The sequence below is a fragment of the Chinchilla lanigera genome, unplaced genomic scaffold (genome assembly GCF_000276665.1).
Source record: "Chinchilla lanigera isolate Chin_1 unplaced genomic scaffold, ChiLan1.0 scaffold00056, whole genome shotgun sequence".
NCBI lineage: Eukaryota > Metazoa > Chordata > Mammalia > Rodentia > Chinchillidae > Chinchilla > Chinchilla lanigera.
This window is the reverse complement of record NW_004955457.1, coordinates 4223747-4237511: the sequence shown is the minus strand read 5'-3', so window position 1 is coordinate 4237511 and position 13765 is coordinate 4223747. Positions and strand designations below refer to the sequence as shown.

At 35.7% G+C, this 13765-nt stretch overlaps 1 protein-coding gene across 5 annotated transcripts in view; it reads right to left on the bottom strand.

Annotated features, from left to right (window-relative positions):
• Positions 1-1359: 1359 nt before the first annotated feature.
• Erbb4 (erb-b2 receptor tyrosine kinase 4) overlaps positions 1360-13765 on the bottom strand; it is a gene marked incomplete at its 5' end in the record, with an annotated part of 1058248 nt that continues 1045842 nt past the window's right edge. For 3 of the 5 annotated variants that reach the window (XM_005396938.2, XM_005396937.2, XM_013520736.1), the window contains 3 exon segments: positions 1360-9399; positions 11006-11303; positions 12087-12134. In XM_005396938.2, coding sequence (XP_005396995.1) covers positions 8954-9399; positions 11006-11303; positions 12087-12134 — 792 coding nt within the window. In that variant the 3' untranslated portion in view covers positions 1360-8953. 5 annotated transcript variants of the gene reach the window in all.

The window sequence follows — 13765 nt, the reverse complement described above, 5'->3', positions numbered from 1 at the left end:
AAGTTTCTTCCATGAACTATAAGGAGGTAGAACAAAGTGTTTACTTGTATCAGAAGAGCAGTAATAAATGTACTAATGCAGACTTGCAGTCCTGAAATGGCCATTGCTTCAGCATAGCATGATCCTATTAGAATGAGGTTCTTTTGCAGAGAGAGAAAAACAGCAGTGGTTAAGAAAGTACAGAAAAGAAATATACCTAAGCCACAGGATGCAGTGTTGAGGGTAACACCACATAAAAAAGCGTACATCAATCTAGTCTTTAGTTGTATTTTCTTCCCATGGATGATCAGGACCATTCCAATAACATATATCTCAAAAGGGTATAGAAAACCAAATGATCTACACATGCAAAATAAGTTTCAAAGGACATGTCATTGACATATAACTCCTATAAAGCCTCATGGTGCCCTCAGAAATTGCACTTGTACCTTAAAGCACTGAGAACACAAATTATTTCTCCCTTTTTCTCAGTCCATCAGTGTCTTTAAAAGTCAACTGCCCTGAACACTCTACACACAATATCTCACCCTGAACTTTATGAAACAAGAACAATTAGGAATGAAAATTTAACATATCCAGGGGAGAGTCAGTGTGTATGTTCTCTGCAAGCAGCAGGAGGTATCATCAGCAGGATAAAGTTTTATAAATGAACAGATTTAAGGGAACTTACACAATATATTATGTTGAAAATGTGCTTTTTGTCCATAGAATGAGTTGACGGTATATGTAATCAAGTAACAGTAGTACTTTGAAAGACTAGTATGCTTTCTGACAAAAAATTGTTAGAATTTTAAAATCCTTACTTTGGACCCCTGAAGGAGGAATATATAAAACTCAGAACAGTTGCAATAAAACATTTCAAGAGGGTTTTGTTCATGTTACCAAAGTCTCTGAAATCTCTACCACTGTTCCATGGTCTTAAGTCTTTAGTTAATTGAATGACTAGGTCTCAAGCCCCTCTCCCACTGTACGTATTATGTTAACATTTGACGTTCTCTACAAAAAATGATTTTTCCATGAAACATTTTTGTAAACTGCAATGTCAGGAGAAAAATATTAATGTTATGTGGATCCAACCTACAAAATGTTTTATAATTATTTTATTCCTAACAAAACAAATCAACCACAGTTAATTAAGCAGAGTCTGCACAGATGAGTAAGTCTGTACACATCAAGAGGCATATGCCCTGGCTGCTGAAACACATGAAATGCATTACAAACAACTAAGAGGTTCTGCAGAATAATTAATTGTATCCATCTAAGCCCACTTTCACATCTTCAGATAACCAAGTCCTGCACAAACCTTCCCCTTCTCCAACTGTATTTTTCTTTAACAAATTTCTGACACAGAAGAAAGCATCTGTTTCATATTTTATTGAATTTCATTTATATTAAATTAAAAATATATTTCTGACAGATTCATGTAACAAAAAGGCAGAACAGTTTTCAAATTGTTCAGCTGGGATGATCAGTATGGAATGAGGCAAAGCAGTTCGCATTCTATAATTGCCTTGTACAGGTACAATTCTTTCCCAAGAGCCAAAACAGGATCCTTGAGAATTAACCAAAGAGCCTAATTATGTAAATTTAAAATACTGTTTCTCCCTCATTCTCAAATAACACAGAAACTGGGGGTAGGAAAGAGAATGGGGTGAAGGGTTGGAGAAAAATGAATAAGGGAAATTATACTAAAAATATACCTAACATTAAAAAAGTTAGTATGTGTTAAGTGCATAATCCTTCATAGATAAAATAGAAAAAAATAAAATAACATTACACCACACACAATTGGCATATCCTATTGTGTAAGCGAGTGCAGAGGTTGGACACATCACAATAGTGCTAAACACAGAATCACAAGTAATGTCAAAATGATAACTTCCAACCAAAAAGAAACAATCACAAGCCAATTACTTATATACAAATCAACCCTAGAGACAATTATATTCCAAATAAAGATGTCCACGAAAGAAAATCAAAGCAACATTATCCTTATTTACAAATGCAACTAGCCATGTCTTTAACGAGCTATAAAAATACTATTCACATTTTCAAACATACAGTAGTATTTTTGTTTGTATATTTCAAAAAGGCAGCTAACTTTGAATGCTGGGACTTAAATGAAACATTGATGGCTTACCAGCAAGTTATTTTTGCACCCCTATCCTTTGAAGATACTTCACGAGAGAGAGGCTTGTTTTCTGTTTACAAGGTAAGAACATAAGGAAGTGAACACAGCTCTGCTTTTTGGGTAAAGTTTCTCCCTTTGTCACCTAAGCAGATCTTAGTCAACTGCTTTGTTGCATGCATGAGATGATTGTTTGAGGGAAGATTTCATGTGACATGTTTTACTTGTGCTGTGATTTGTCTTGCACATTGATTTTCTTATAATGATGCTCAAGAAAGGTATGAAGCACTAGTCAAAGCATGTGAGAATGCAGTTTCAACATGCAGCAGTGCAATCCCTGTTGCTCACGATACGAGATGGAGACACCCTGGCCAGTGAGATGTGCATTCAAAGTTAGCTGCCCTCACACAGCTGCTCAGTTTAATAATCGACCCATTTAACAGCAGTACCAGTTTATGCTACATATTTCAAAGTACCTTACTTTAAAACAACAGCTTACATATCTACATTTAGAAAATAACTTTTGTAGTTTGATTACGGGAGTAATTCCTAACGGGTTCTTGGAGTGCTATGGTTGTAGTCCCCTCACTCCCCCTCCCAGCCCCTGAGAGATCCAGAAATATACAGGAAAAATAACTGTCACATTAAGGGAAAAGGTACAACCCCTCCATGAACTGAAATATCTGGAAATGATGTTTGAAAATCATATTTATGTCAATATCTAGGTGGTATGGTTTATTTTCCTTCAAAAGGGCTACAGACCTGGGGGAAACTTCTATACATCAGGGGTAAAAATAGCAGTAAAGGCAAAGTGCTTTAGACAAGTTAGACTATTGCCTGCAGTTATGAAGCTTTGTTTTTCTATATTTGTATATTTGTACAAATATAACACTCTCATGATATGGGGGAAACTCCCTGGAGTATTAAAAAGAAAAACATCCTTGAAGAGCTCAAGGAGAGAAAGGATGGTATTCTATTAGATAACATATATTTGCATTAAGGTGAAACTTCACTCATTATATGTTTGTTAGATGGATGTATAATCCATAAAAAAATTGCAGGAGGTTCTCAAAGCTGAATAGCCTTTACTGCTATGATAAGACTCCTCATTCAGAAAATAAAATACAGCAGCTATAAAATATTTGCACTGAGGAATTACATAAAATGAATAAAGTAAATAAGTTAATTTGCAGGCAAAAACTAACTCCTTAGTTATGGACATAGTTTGTAAGGAAAGACTAAATCCAAGACCTAGAAGAACATATGCACACACACGAGCTTCAAGAGTCATCACGGGGCTCCCTCATCTCAAATTCCTATAGCGGAGGACGTATAAGAGAATCGATCTTCATGGCGACTGAACTTTAACACACAGATGTGTTCTCTGCACAGCAGTTTCTCTGAGAAGTTACTTAAACAATATCCAAATTGATAGGCTCTTTTATGGAAAAATTAGACGTTCGAGGGCAAAATCCAAATCAGTATTTCACAGAGCAGAGTGTGGGACCACAGAGATCCACTATGGCTTAAGAGAGAGATGATGCCAGGAGAGCCACTTTGAACTATGGTGGTAGAAAATGAAAAGCCTGGGGAACATTGTGCCAACGAGAAAAAAGCAAGGTTGCTATTTTCCTCTAAATTTCAGGGAAAATAAAGTTTTCTGTGATTCTTAACAAAGTATCTCTTACTTGGAAAGGTGAGTGTTTTCCACAGGAGGCAGTTCAAAACCCCATGAAATTGGGGCTTACCGTCTTTTCACCATGAGATTCTAGAAGCTATTCCTTCTGCCCAAAGTATCACTTTGCTGGGAGCGGAATGAGGCAGGGGTCTGCAAGAGTGACACATTCTACATTTTTGCCCCTCTACAAAGTCAGTGGTTATTGAAAAGAATGTTTGGAATTTCTACTGTTTTAGAGTACTTTATTTAAATGAAAAGAAAGAAGCCCATGGTGTTAGATCTATCCAAGTAAACACGAAGGCTCCTGGTCAAATGTGATGCTTGCAAGAGTTGCACGTTCGTGATAATAAGGAGAACTGTTTTTGCAAAGGCATCTCTGGGTTGAGAAAATTTGTGTTAATTCTATTTGGAAGTATAAAACCTGGACCTGTTGTAATATTAGTGAGAAATAGGTGTCCACTGATAGTGATCTTTTAAAATTATCATACCTATATCTGTATAATGTTATTTATTTTTAAGCAAATGGTAAGTAGGAGACATAGTCTGCCCTTCTGTGTCTACCTGGGAACAAGGCTGTGCTACAACATTGTCCACATATGCAGAGACCCACTAGGATTTTCTGTTAGCAATCTATACTGTACAGCGTGGCTTCTCTGGTTTTTTAACAAGTAGAAGTTTATCCACCTGATATTCTCACATGTCCCATGGCATATCATCAGTCTAAAAACTAAAGTCTGAAAGAATGCTCAATTTAGCATATATTTATCAGAAAAATTTTAACGAATTCTTTGTTGGTTTTCGAGGCAACAGAGTATGATGGGAAAAGAAATGATAAGTCACAAATTAAATATATTTTGTTTGCTTTCTAAATAATGCCACTTGTTGTGTTTTTGTCTCTGCATAAGGTAATAGAACTATTTCATTTCCTTTGCTTTGTTTTTAAGACCTCTTATTTAATGTTACATGTAACATATTTGCCTGTTAAAAGCTACAAGATGGTATTTACAAAACAAACTAAAATATAGAAGAAAATTCTCCTTGCACTTAATACATTTAGAAAATGATAAAGGAATAAGAGGATAAGAAAAATTTTAACTGTGGAGCTTTAAAGCAAGTTTTCACAATTGAAGCTACATATGCCTACGCTCAGCTAAACCGAGCAAATAACAATTTTAAATGGCAAACTTAAATATATATATGTCTTTTTCAACTAGGCAAAATCCAACCTACATTTTCATAGCTTGAATTTTATTTTGTTACATATACTTTATGGTTAGTTTCCTAACTTGATTTATTTAATAATATTAAAATCATTTAACACCCGATAACCTAACTAAATCTACATCTTACAACATTATCATGGTTCTGTCCACTTATATACATGCTTTCATAATCACCTTTTCCATTACCTTATGGGCTACATATACTATTTAAATAATCAACACAGATGGATGAATAATTCAAGTTTTTAAAGAAAGGTTAGCTAGCTCTAAAAAAACACCCCTTGTATTTACATCCTTCCCTGTCCGGTTGAAACTATTTAAATTTTCTTTTCCTATTTGACACTTCAGGAAGCACACTGATCTGTCCCTCCAACTTAGCATCTAGCAGCTCAGCCTTACAGTGTTTTGACTCTCTTTCCTTAGTACCAGAAATATGTGCAATCCTCGTACCATGTCCTTCCTTCAGAAGGAATTGGCACACGTATTAATCATAACACGCGGAAAAACACTATTTCTTTCTACAAGTTGTAGTTAGTCTTTTTTCCTGATTCCTGAAGAAAATCTTATTTTTAGTTAATGCATTCTAAGGGAGTTTAAATTATGCATTATTTTTCATGCTATTTCAAGAACGTTTCTGGAGAAAGACTCTTTTCCTAACCCGTACTGCTAATACTATTCAAAAAGCCAAGAGCTTATGCTTCTCAAGTTTACATACTTGATTCTACATATTTCCATCGATATCATGGATGTCTGTGTTGTGATATTGCAGTGCACTGTGCAAACTTCAACTGGTATTTTTAAATCTTAGTTGTCTGGATAAATAAATTATTGTCTAGAGCAAAGGAAAATATTTATTTTTCTTTCTCTTATGCACTCTCAAGTATATTTCTGGGCATAAAAGTAAAACAAAGAAGAAAATTCCAAACAACTGAAATCAAATATATATTATAGAAATAATTCAAAATGAATGACAAAGTGGTACTGCTGAGAAGCATTTTGGGGGATTTTAAGTTATATTTGCATCAATCCGTAGGTTTTAGAGGAAGATTACCCAATGTAGATGTTTTGGTTTTAGAGGAAACAGACTATATTCATTAAATAGATGTCTATTACATTAACAGTTAAAATAATATCTTTTTCCTTTACCAAGTTAAGTAACTTTGCTTTCTAATGTCAGTAGAAACCATATGATTATTATCAATGTAGAGACAAAGTCAAGTTATAGTATCCAAACAAATGTCATTGAAAGCTTGAGGCAGATTAATGTAGTCTAGAACGAGAGGCTGATGTTCAATTCTTCATAAGTGCAGATATAAGGTCTCCTTTTCCTTGAGACTGCTCCAAATGAGTGAGAGAGCTGTCGGCTATTAGATGGTGGCCCCTGAGTCATTCTAAGTCTTTATCCCCGGGAAGTTAGTGACTGAACTTGAACATAAGGGATCTCACAAACTCCTCTCCTCCTTCAACTCATTCTTTCAGCTTGCTGCACGTCTCCTAGCATAAGAAGAGACCAATACCAACACCTCCAAGGGTCATCATAGGCTGTCAAGTTAAAGGTAAAGTTGCTACCTAGGTGGGTAAATTAGCCAGTGGTGCAATGCCCTGGTCGAATTGTTTGTGCTTGAATGGAAACATTGCAACAATTCAGTTTGTCCACTTCAGTTGTTTGAACGATGTTTAAATCATTTCCCAAATGAGTTTACAGGATATGCTTTACTAAAAACCTGAATTTGTAAAGTTACTCAAGAAGTGGTCCATATAATCTAATTCCTTGAACTCACAGAGAAATTACAATGTCATTTTATATAAGCCTCCTAGACTATAAAATTTTGTAGTAAGGGATAATATTCTACTCATTTGGCTACCCCTTCTTTAACACAGTGCTTGTAGTAGATTCTAAGTAAATATCAGTTGGATCACTCAGGTTTGGGTTGGTGGACAGATTTATGATTTTCAAAATAGGTCAAAATATAGATTTCTTTGTATTTATTCCCTTTAAGCTCTCTCCAAATAAGTAATAGAGATTTTTATTATAATTGGTTCCCTTGAGGTTGTTGTTACTTATTTGCTCCAAATGTGTTAACACCAGAAAGAAATAACTTTTAAAAATTTAAATGACTCGAAGCAGAATTTTGTGGAAATGAGAGATATTTTCTTAATTACTAACATAAGGTTTTGTTTTCCTGGAGTCTCAGTTCTTATCACTCATCTTAACTGAGTAGGTACTCTTGAAAACCAAATAAAGATGGTTCTAGACCTCAGATGCAGTATATGAAGAAAAAGAATTATGATGTAAAGTATCAAAAGATTAATATTTTTGGGTAATCAAATTATTGCATGAGATGATTTTTCATATTTATTTATAAATTTTGACCCAAGGTCTTACCCATAAACTGTGAATGTCTGTTTTTAAATTTATTATACCAATTTATGTGGGAAGAGTTACCTTCTACTCAATATAAATAAAGTCTCATATTAGAAATTCCATAGATTTCAAGCCAATCCTTAACTTGCATTCCTTCATATGAAGCATATAAACTGAACAAATTTCTTTATGTAGCAAATGTGATCTTATGTGTAGATAATGTGCTGGCTCTCTCACCATAATCCCTGGATACTGTTCCAAAGTCCTAATTGGGTTGGCATTTTCACAGTCTGTCTTTATCTTATCCTTCAAAAAATGTACTTAATTAATTTGCTGGTTGCTTCCATATTGCTTCATTCAAAATCCAAAATGGTGTCCAGAAAAAGAAGAAATAAAATTATAGCTTAAGTGCAAACTACATTTCTGAATGCCTGGTAGGTAGACATACCCAATCCAGTGTGTTTCTTCCAGTTTGTGGATTTCCCCATTTGACCACCCCGAATGTGTCAGTAGTTTTCTTAAACCACACAGGATTGCCCCTTAGCTTCTCTTCTACTCTTAAAATTACCAACTGCCAATCAAGTACTGTCATTTAAGGAGGAGAAGAAAATGTTAAAGAATATAAAGGGTGGGGGGACATGTATGCAACAGTGTGAACATGAAAGCTAAAGTTGATGCTGCATTTGACTAGCATCTTGGCCTTTCCCTCAAATTTTTAAGACTGTTTTTAAAATAGTGGCTTTTTCATTTTATTAAATTTTTTGTTTAAACTGTGTCAAGAAGCTTTGATGCACATATCTTCACAATTAGAAATAAAACCCAAAATAGAGGAAAAACTAATATAAAAGAATAAGCCAGAGCAAATAAAAAGATTTGTTTTGAAGCACAAAGCCTTCTAAACATAATGACTAGATATAAATTTGATGGAGATTTGAAAATAGTAAAAGCTGGGTTGGCCATTTTTACTTGCCAGGATAAAAAATGTAGGAGAAAGAAATGGGATTCTCAGTCTCAGTCGCTATCATCTTATTGAAATGGCTATTTTTTTTGTTCTAATGGAAACAAGATTTCCAGGGACACTGAATATGCACACATCGATTACTGTAGATAGGAACAGACAGCATGAGTATTTCATCCATCTGTACTTAAAAGTAAGTGAAGGAAGGAAGCAAGAGAAGGAGAAAAGAGGAAGCAAGGAAGGAAGGAAGAAGGAAGGGAGGGAGAGAAGAAGGAAGGAAGGTAGATTAGTTGGCTGCAAACCAGTTTGACAGTAGGCAGTATTATCTGATATTTTTTGATCTTTCTCTGGCTGTAACCCTCTCCTGAGCAACCCATGTAGAGAACAGAAGAAACAGTGTGGTTCCTCATGTCTTTCTCTTTCTGTCATTCCTTCTGATGTTCAAGTTAGATAAGCACATAATTATCATTGCATCTCTATGTCTTCCATGGGGAAGTGTCAAAACTACTGGCCTTGGGGGCAGAAAGAAGATCACCAGAGAAAAAGAGGGGGTGGGGAAATGGAGCGGGTGTGTCTCTCCACCTTCAAACTACTGCTGAGCTTACACCACAGTATTCCGGTGTCTGTAGGGTGGAGGAGGCAGCACAGTGCCTGGCTTCAGTGAGAACTCAGAGAGGTATTCAGGATTCTCTGCCACTATAGGCCGGATCCGTCCATTCTGTTTATAAAAATATTTTGTGCTGTACTCCTGCAGGTAGTCTGGGTGCTGGAGGGTGCTCCGAGGTGGCAGGCTGTGGTTCCAGTAGTCAGGGTTGTCAAACGCTTTTTTGGCCTTCTCTGGCACAGACAGTACACTGTTCTTCAGATACTCGGCATTCCCCAAGGTGTTGGCAAAGGTGTTGAGGTACAGTGGCTCATTCACATACTCATCCTCTGCCTTGGGTGGACCATTGGAAGCATTGTGGTACTCAGGATTATCCAAAGCTTGAAGGTCTCCATTTTTTCTCCGAGAAACAAAAGGGTTTTCCTCCACAGGATTCAGGTATTCTGAAGGAATAAAAAAAATATACAATAACATCTACTTTTCAAAAAATGCTAATCAGACCAAGATAATATGCCATGGTTGGCATCTTTGTCTAGAACTAGAAAGTCACAGATTTGTTTTGGTGACTTCTCAGCAAAATGCCTTGTACACTGTCACCGGCATATGACAAAAGAAGCAAGTGGGCCAAAAATATTACCGATAGAACAAAGCACTGACAAGGTCAGGATCAGAATTCTCGTCCTATAACTTGTTCTTTTTTATCACATTTGTCTGCCTTGCATGTGGTTTTTGTTTTTCAGAAGTCAATAATTTATAATAGAAATTAAGACTACCCAGGTTAGGGGCTGGGGATTTAGCTCAGTGGCACAGCACCTGCCTGGCATGCGCAAGGTCGTGAGTTCGGTTCCCGGTACCAGAGAAAAACCAAAAAAAAAAAAAAAAGACTACCCGGGTTAAATATCCATTCCATGTTGATGAATTTCAATTTTTATAGACTTTTTAAAAATCCAATGATTTATGCCAAGAGAACTGGATGAAGGAAAAAAAATAGTGTTTTTAATTTATTTGGCTTGCCATAAAGGCTTGTACCACTGGTAACAAGAATTTGATTAAAACTCCCCAGGAAGCTTTTACACAGAGGAAAGGAATCATCTAAGGAAAAACATTAACTAATAGAACAAATCTGATGGACACTGCCATGGCTCTCGTTGAGTTGTGTGGTGTTACACAGGCACTTGCTTAACAACAAAACATCATTAAAGCGTTTATTCTCATTGTCCAAACATAACGACAAAGGAGCAAACCACTGGTTTGAATTATACAAAATACTTATTTTGTAAGATAGAACCAGTTGGTGCCTATTTTGTACGGTTCAGTCTAACAAATCCACCTGGAGTATCGGTATTAGCCTGAGATAAAAAAGTAATAATAATAAGGCTGGTAACCAATGCTGCTGTTCTCAAACTTAATTCCACCTCCTGTAACACATATATGCATATATGTATTAAACTCTCTTTGTCCACCTTTTATATATATTAAACTCTGGTAGAAACTTCCTTCCTTTCTTCTTCCTCTTCTTTTTTCTCCCATCCCAGTTGTTCTTTTCTTTTGAGCAGTTCCTCTCCCTTTCACAATATCTATTGCACATTTTAATTTGAAAAAAATAAATTTGAAAGAACTTATAAGGGAGACATAATTTAATTTTTTACCAGATTCTTGAAACTTTTAAATTTAAATGTAGGAATGTCTATACTAAAATTCATTACTACAAGGACAAGGCTAGAACATAGCCCCCTCTCTAGGTATCTGGTTCTCAGTTTTCAGAGATGAAATCTGAGAATATATTGAGTCCATATGATCTGATTTGTTTTGCTCTGATAAGTCTTATTTTACCTCTTCTCAACACTGACGATCCCATTCTTATATTACCTATTTTATTTTCTCGATGTGGTCTTGCAAAGTTACCCAGGCTGACAGTAGAACTCTTGATCCTTCTGCCCCAGCCTACTGATTAGATAGGATTGCAGGTGTGTGCCACCCTGCCCTGCTTCACAATTTCCATGCTCTCTCTGCCCATGCAGGGAACATTTCTGAACGTCTGGCTTGTACCTTGTTTGGGTTTGTCTCGCATAGGAGTCATGTAGCCTTCTTCATCCAGCTCTGCTCTGGGGCTCCGTTCAGGGGCAAACACTGTGGGATCAGCGCTGTACCGCTGGGTGCTGCTGTCCTCTTGGGTGTGGGGTGCCGCTGGTTTGCGTAAGGTGCCGTTACAGCAGGAGTCATCAAAAATCTCAGCAGCTGCCCCTTGAGCACCTGGCGCTTCTGGGATGGTGCTGGTCGTGGCTCTGTACGGCACGGGCATGCCTTGTTCTGCGGAGAACCCTCCATCTCGGTAAACAAACTGGTTCTGTTAACAGCGGAAACATATTTGGAAAGAAATTCTTGTTAGGAATAATAGTATTCCTAAAGCTATATTCCTTAACTATGAACTAAAAAGATATAAAATCTTGCTTTTCAGAGAAAAAAATCATAGTATTGTATTTATTAATTTTTTTCCTACTGGCTAATGAAATTGAGTTAGGCTAGAAACATTTAACCTTTTATGATTTTTATTGGAAAGTAAATCACAGGAAAATGATGTAGATGCATATTTAAACATTTTTACTAATGAAGTAAAATATGATCAAATAGAAAAATATTTTATGTCCTTTTCCCACAATAGTCTATATATTGTATATAAAATTCAAAGTAAGCTTTCATGATAAATGGCATGAAGGTAGAAGGTACACTGACATTATTCCTGGTGATATTTCCTTATTGATTTCTATTCTGCGGCTTCTATGACTTTGAACCTCCAGTACCTAACTAAAGAATCAGTGAGTTTTGACGTTTTAGCATATGGCCTAGAATCATGGAAGTAAAGATAACCTCCTCATCTTGAAGCATAATTTATGAGCCCAGCCCAGGTAAATCCTTCTGATAAAAATTGGAAGCTATTGTTGTATGATATCTCAGCTTTGGATTATCCACTGAGATAAAAGACAGCTACAAGGGCAGCTACACTGCAGAACTTCCTAACTCACTGTTGGCAAAGGCAACATGTGAAACTTGGGAGGAGACAAGAGAGAAGAAACATGGAAAGCAAAGACCAAAAATCCTACTAGGTGAAGGTTGATCATGGAATACTTACTCCTGACATGGGGGTGTAGGCAGGAGGAGGGCTGTGTCCAATTTCACTCTAATAGAAAAGAAAAATGGGATGATGGATATAATAAGAGGCAACATGAATGAAAAATTTAAAACAGAAAAGAAAAGAAAAAGAAAAGGCGTGTGAGTTGTGTGAACCAAAGGGGAAAAACGTGCACAACAGTGAATTTTCCTACACAGTAAAATGTCCGCATTCTGACTCCAAGTGGGTTTACTTATATGTTTGAGGAATTAAATAATTAAATCTCTGACAAGGAAAATTATACTGGATAAATAAGATTTTCAGTGGATTTAAAAACAAAGGACAATGCATGTTCTGATTAACCCTAGGAGAAAGGAAAAAGGTATGAATAACTATAGATGTAATTCAGGGACAGTTCTTTCTTTACAAGTTAAATGGTTTCATACCACAGCATTGACTATCCTTGTAGAAGATGAATGTGTCTAAAAAGAGGTAGAAACGGATTTCAATTTGCCTGAAAGAGTTTTTGTTATTGTTAATTTTTTACCACGTCAGCAAAGGGTCAAATTCTTAGCCTCTAATTATAAAAAAGTGCATAATATTGTACTTTCACTATTTTTTAAAGTTAAGAAACAGGTGAAAACTTGAAAAGTCAGTTACTTTTCTGGAAACATGCTTTACATTTCTTTTATGTACTAAGAATCAGTCAAAAACCAAATTTCAATTTAAAGAAGTAAAGGTGTCTATATTTTTATAGTTTAATAGTCTATCCTTGGGCTAAGTGAAACTAGATATAAAATATGATAAACTATTAAGGACAATATTCCTGAGGTAAAGAAAAGAAATTGTGTGAATACAAACTCTATTTTATAACATAAATACATACAAATATACACACATTTCACTCATTTATATTAAACACATTTATAAGAATCTGTTGTAAGCCAAGTACTCCTCCACTTTTACACACTGTGAATAATGAATAATACAGGTGAAATCAGTTGTTTGTACAAAGCTTGTTTTCTCTATATTTTGATTTTAAGTAAACATAAATGACTAAAACCTCCAAGACACTTACATGTTTTGTATGAAATATGGAAAATATTTTCTCAGGTCAATGTTGATACAATTTATAGATTCATAAAACCATCTATGGAGAATACGGTTCCAGGGAGATGAACGAGTTCATGTAAATCAGTGACAACTGAGTGGTACATTTTCTCATAAAGAATTTAGCTTGTTGGACCAATCAAAGGATAAGTCCAGAACCCTGAGTGTGAGTGTGCATTTTACTTTCCCCAACAGCTGTGATAACCTAAAAAAAAAAAATGCACCTATTTTCTTCTTAATGATACAACTAGCAACATGTTGAAGATTATGTATGACATGGAAGGCTGGAGATATATATTTTTGAAGGCTTTCTTAAACCATTCATTTCTAATTGGTACATAAAATGTTACACATGAAGCAGTACTGTGAGGTTTTGATACAGGTATACATTATATGATGTTTAACTTAAGTGAAGCCTACTTATCCTCAAACATTTATCATTTCCTTATTGTGAAAGTATCCAAAGTCCGTTCTAGTTTTTTTGAGGTAACAGCATACTACTGTTATCTACATTTACCCCGCTGTACACTAGCACACCAGAAACTATTGTTCCTCTGAAACCATAGTTTAGTCCGGGTGATCAACCTTTC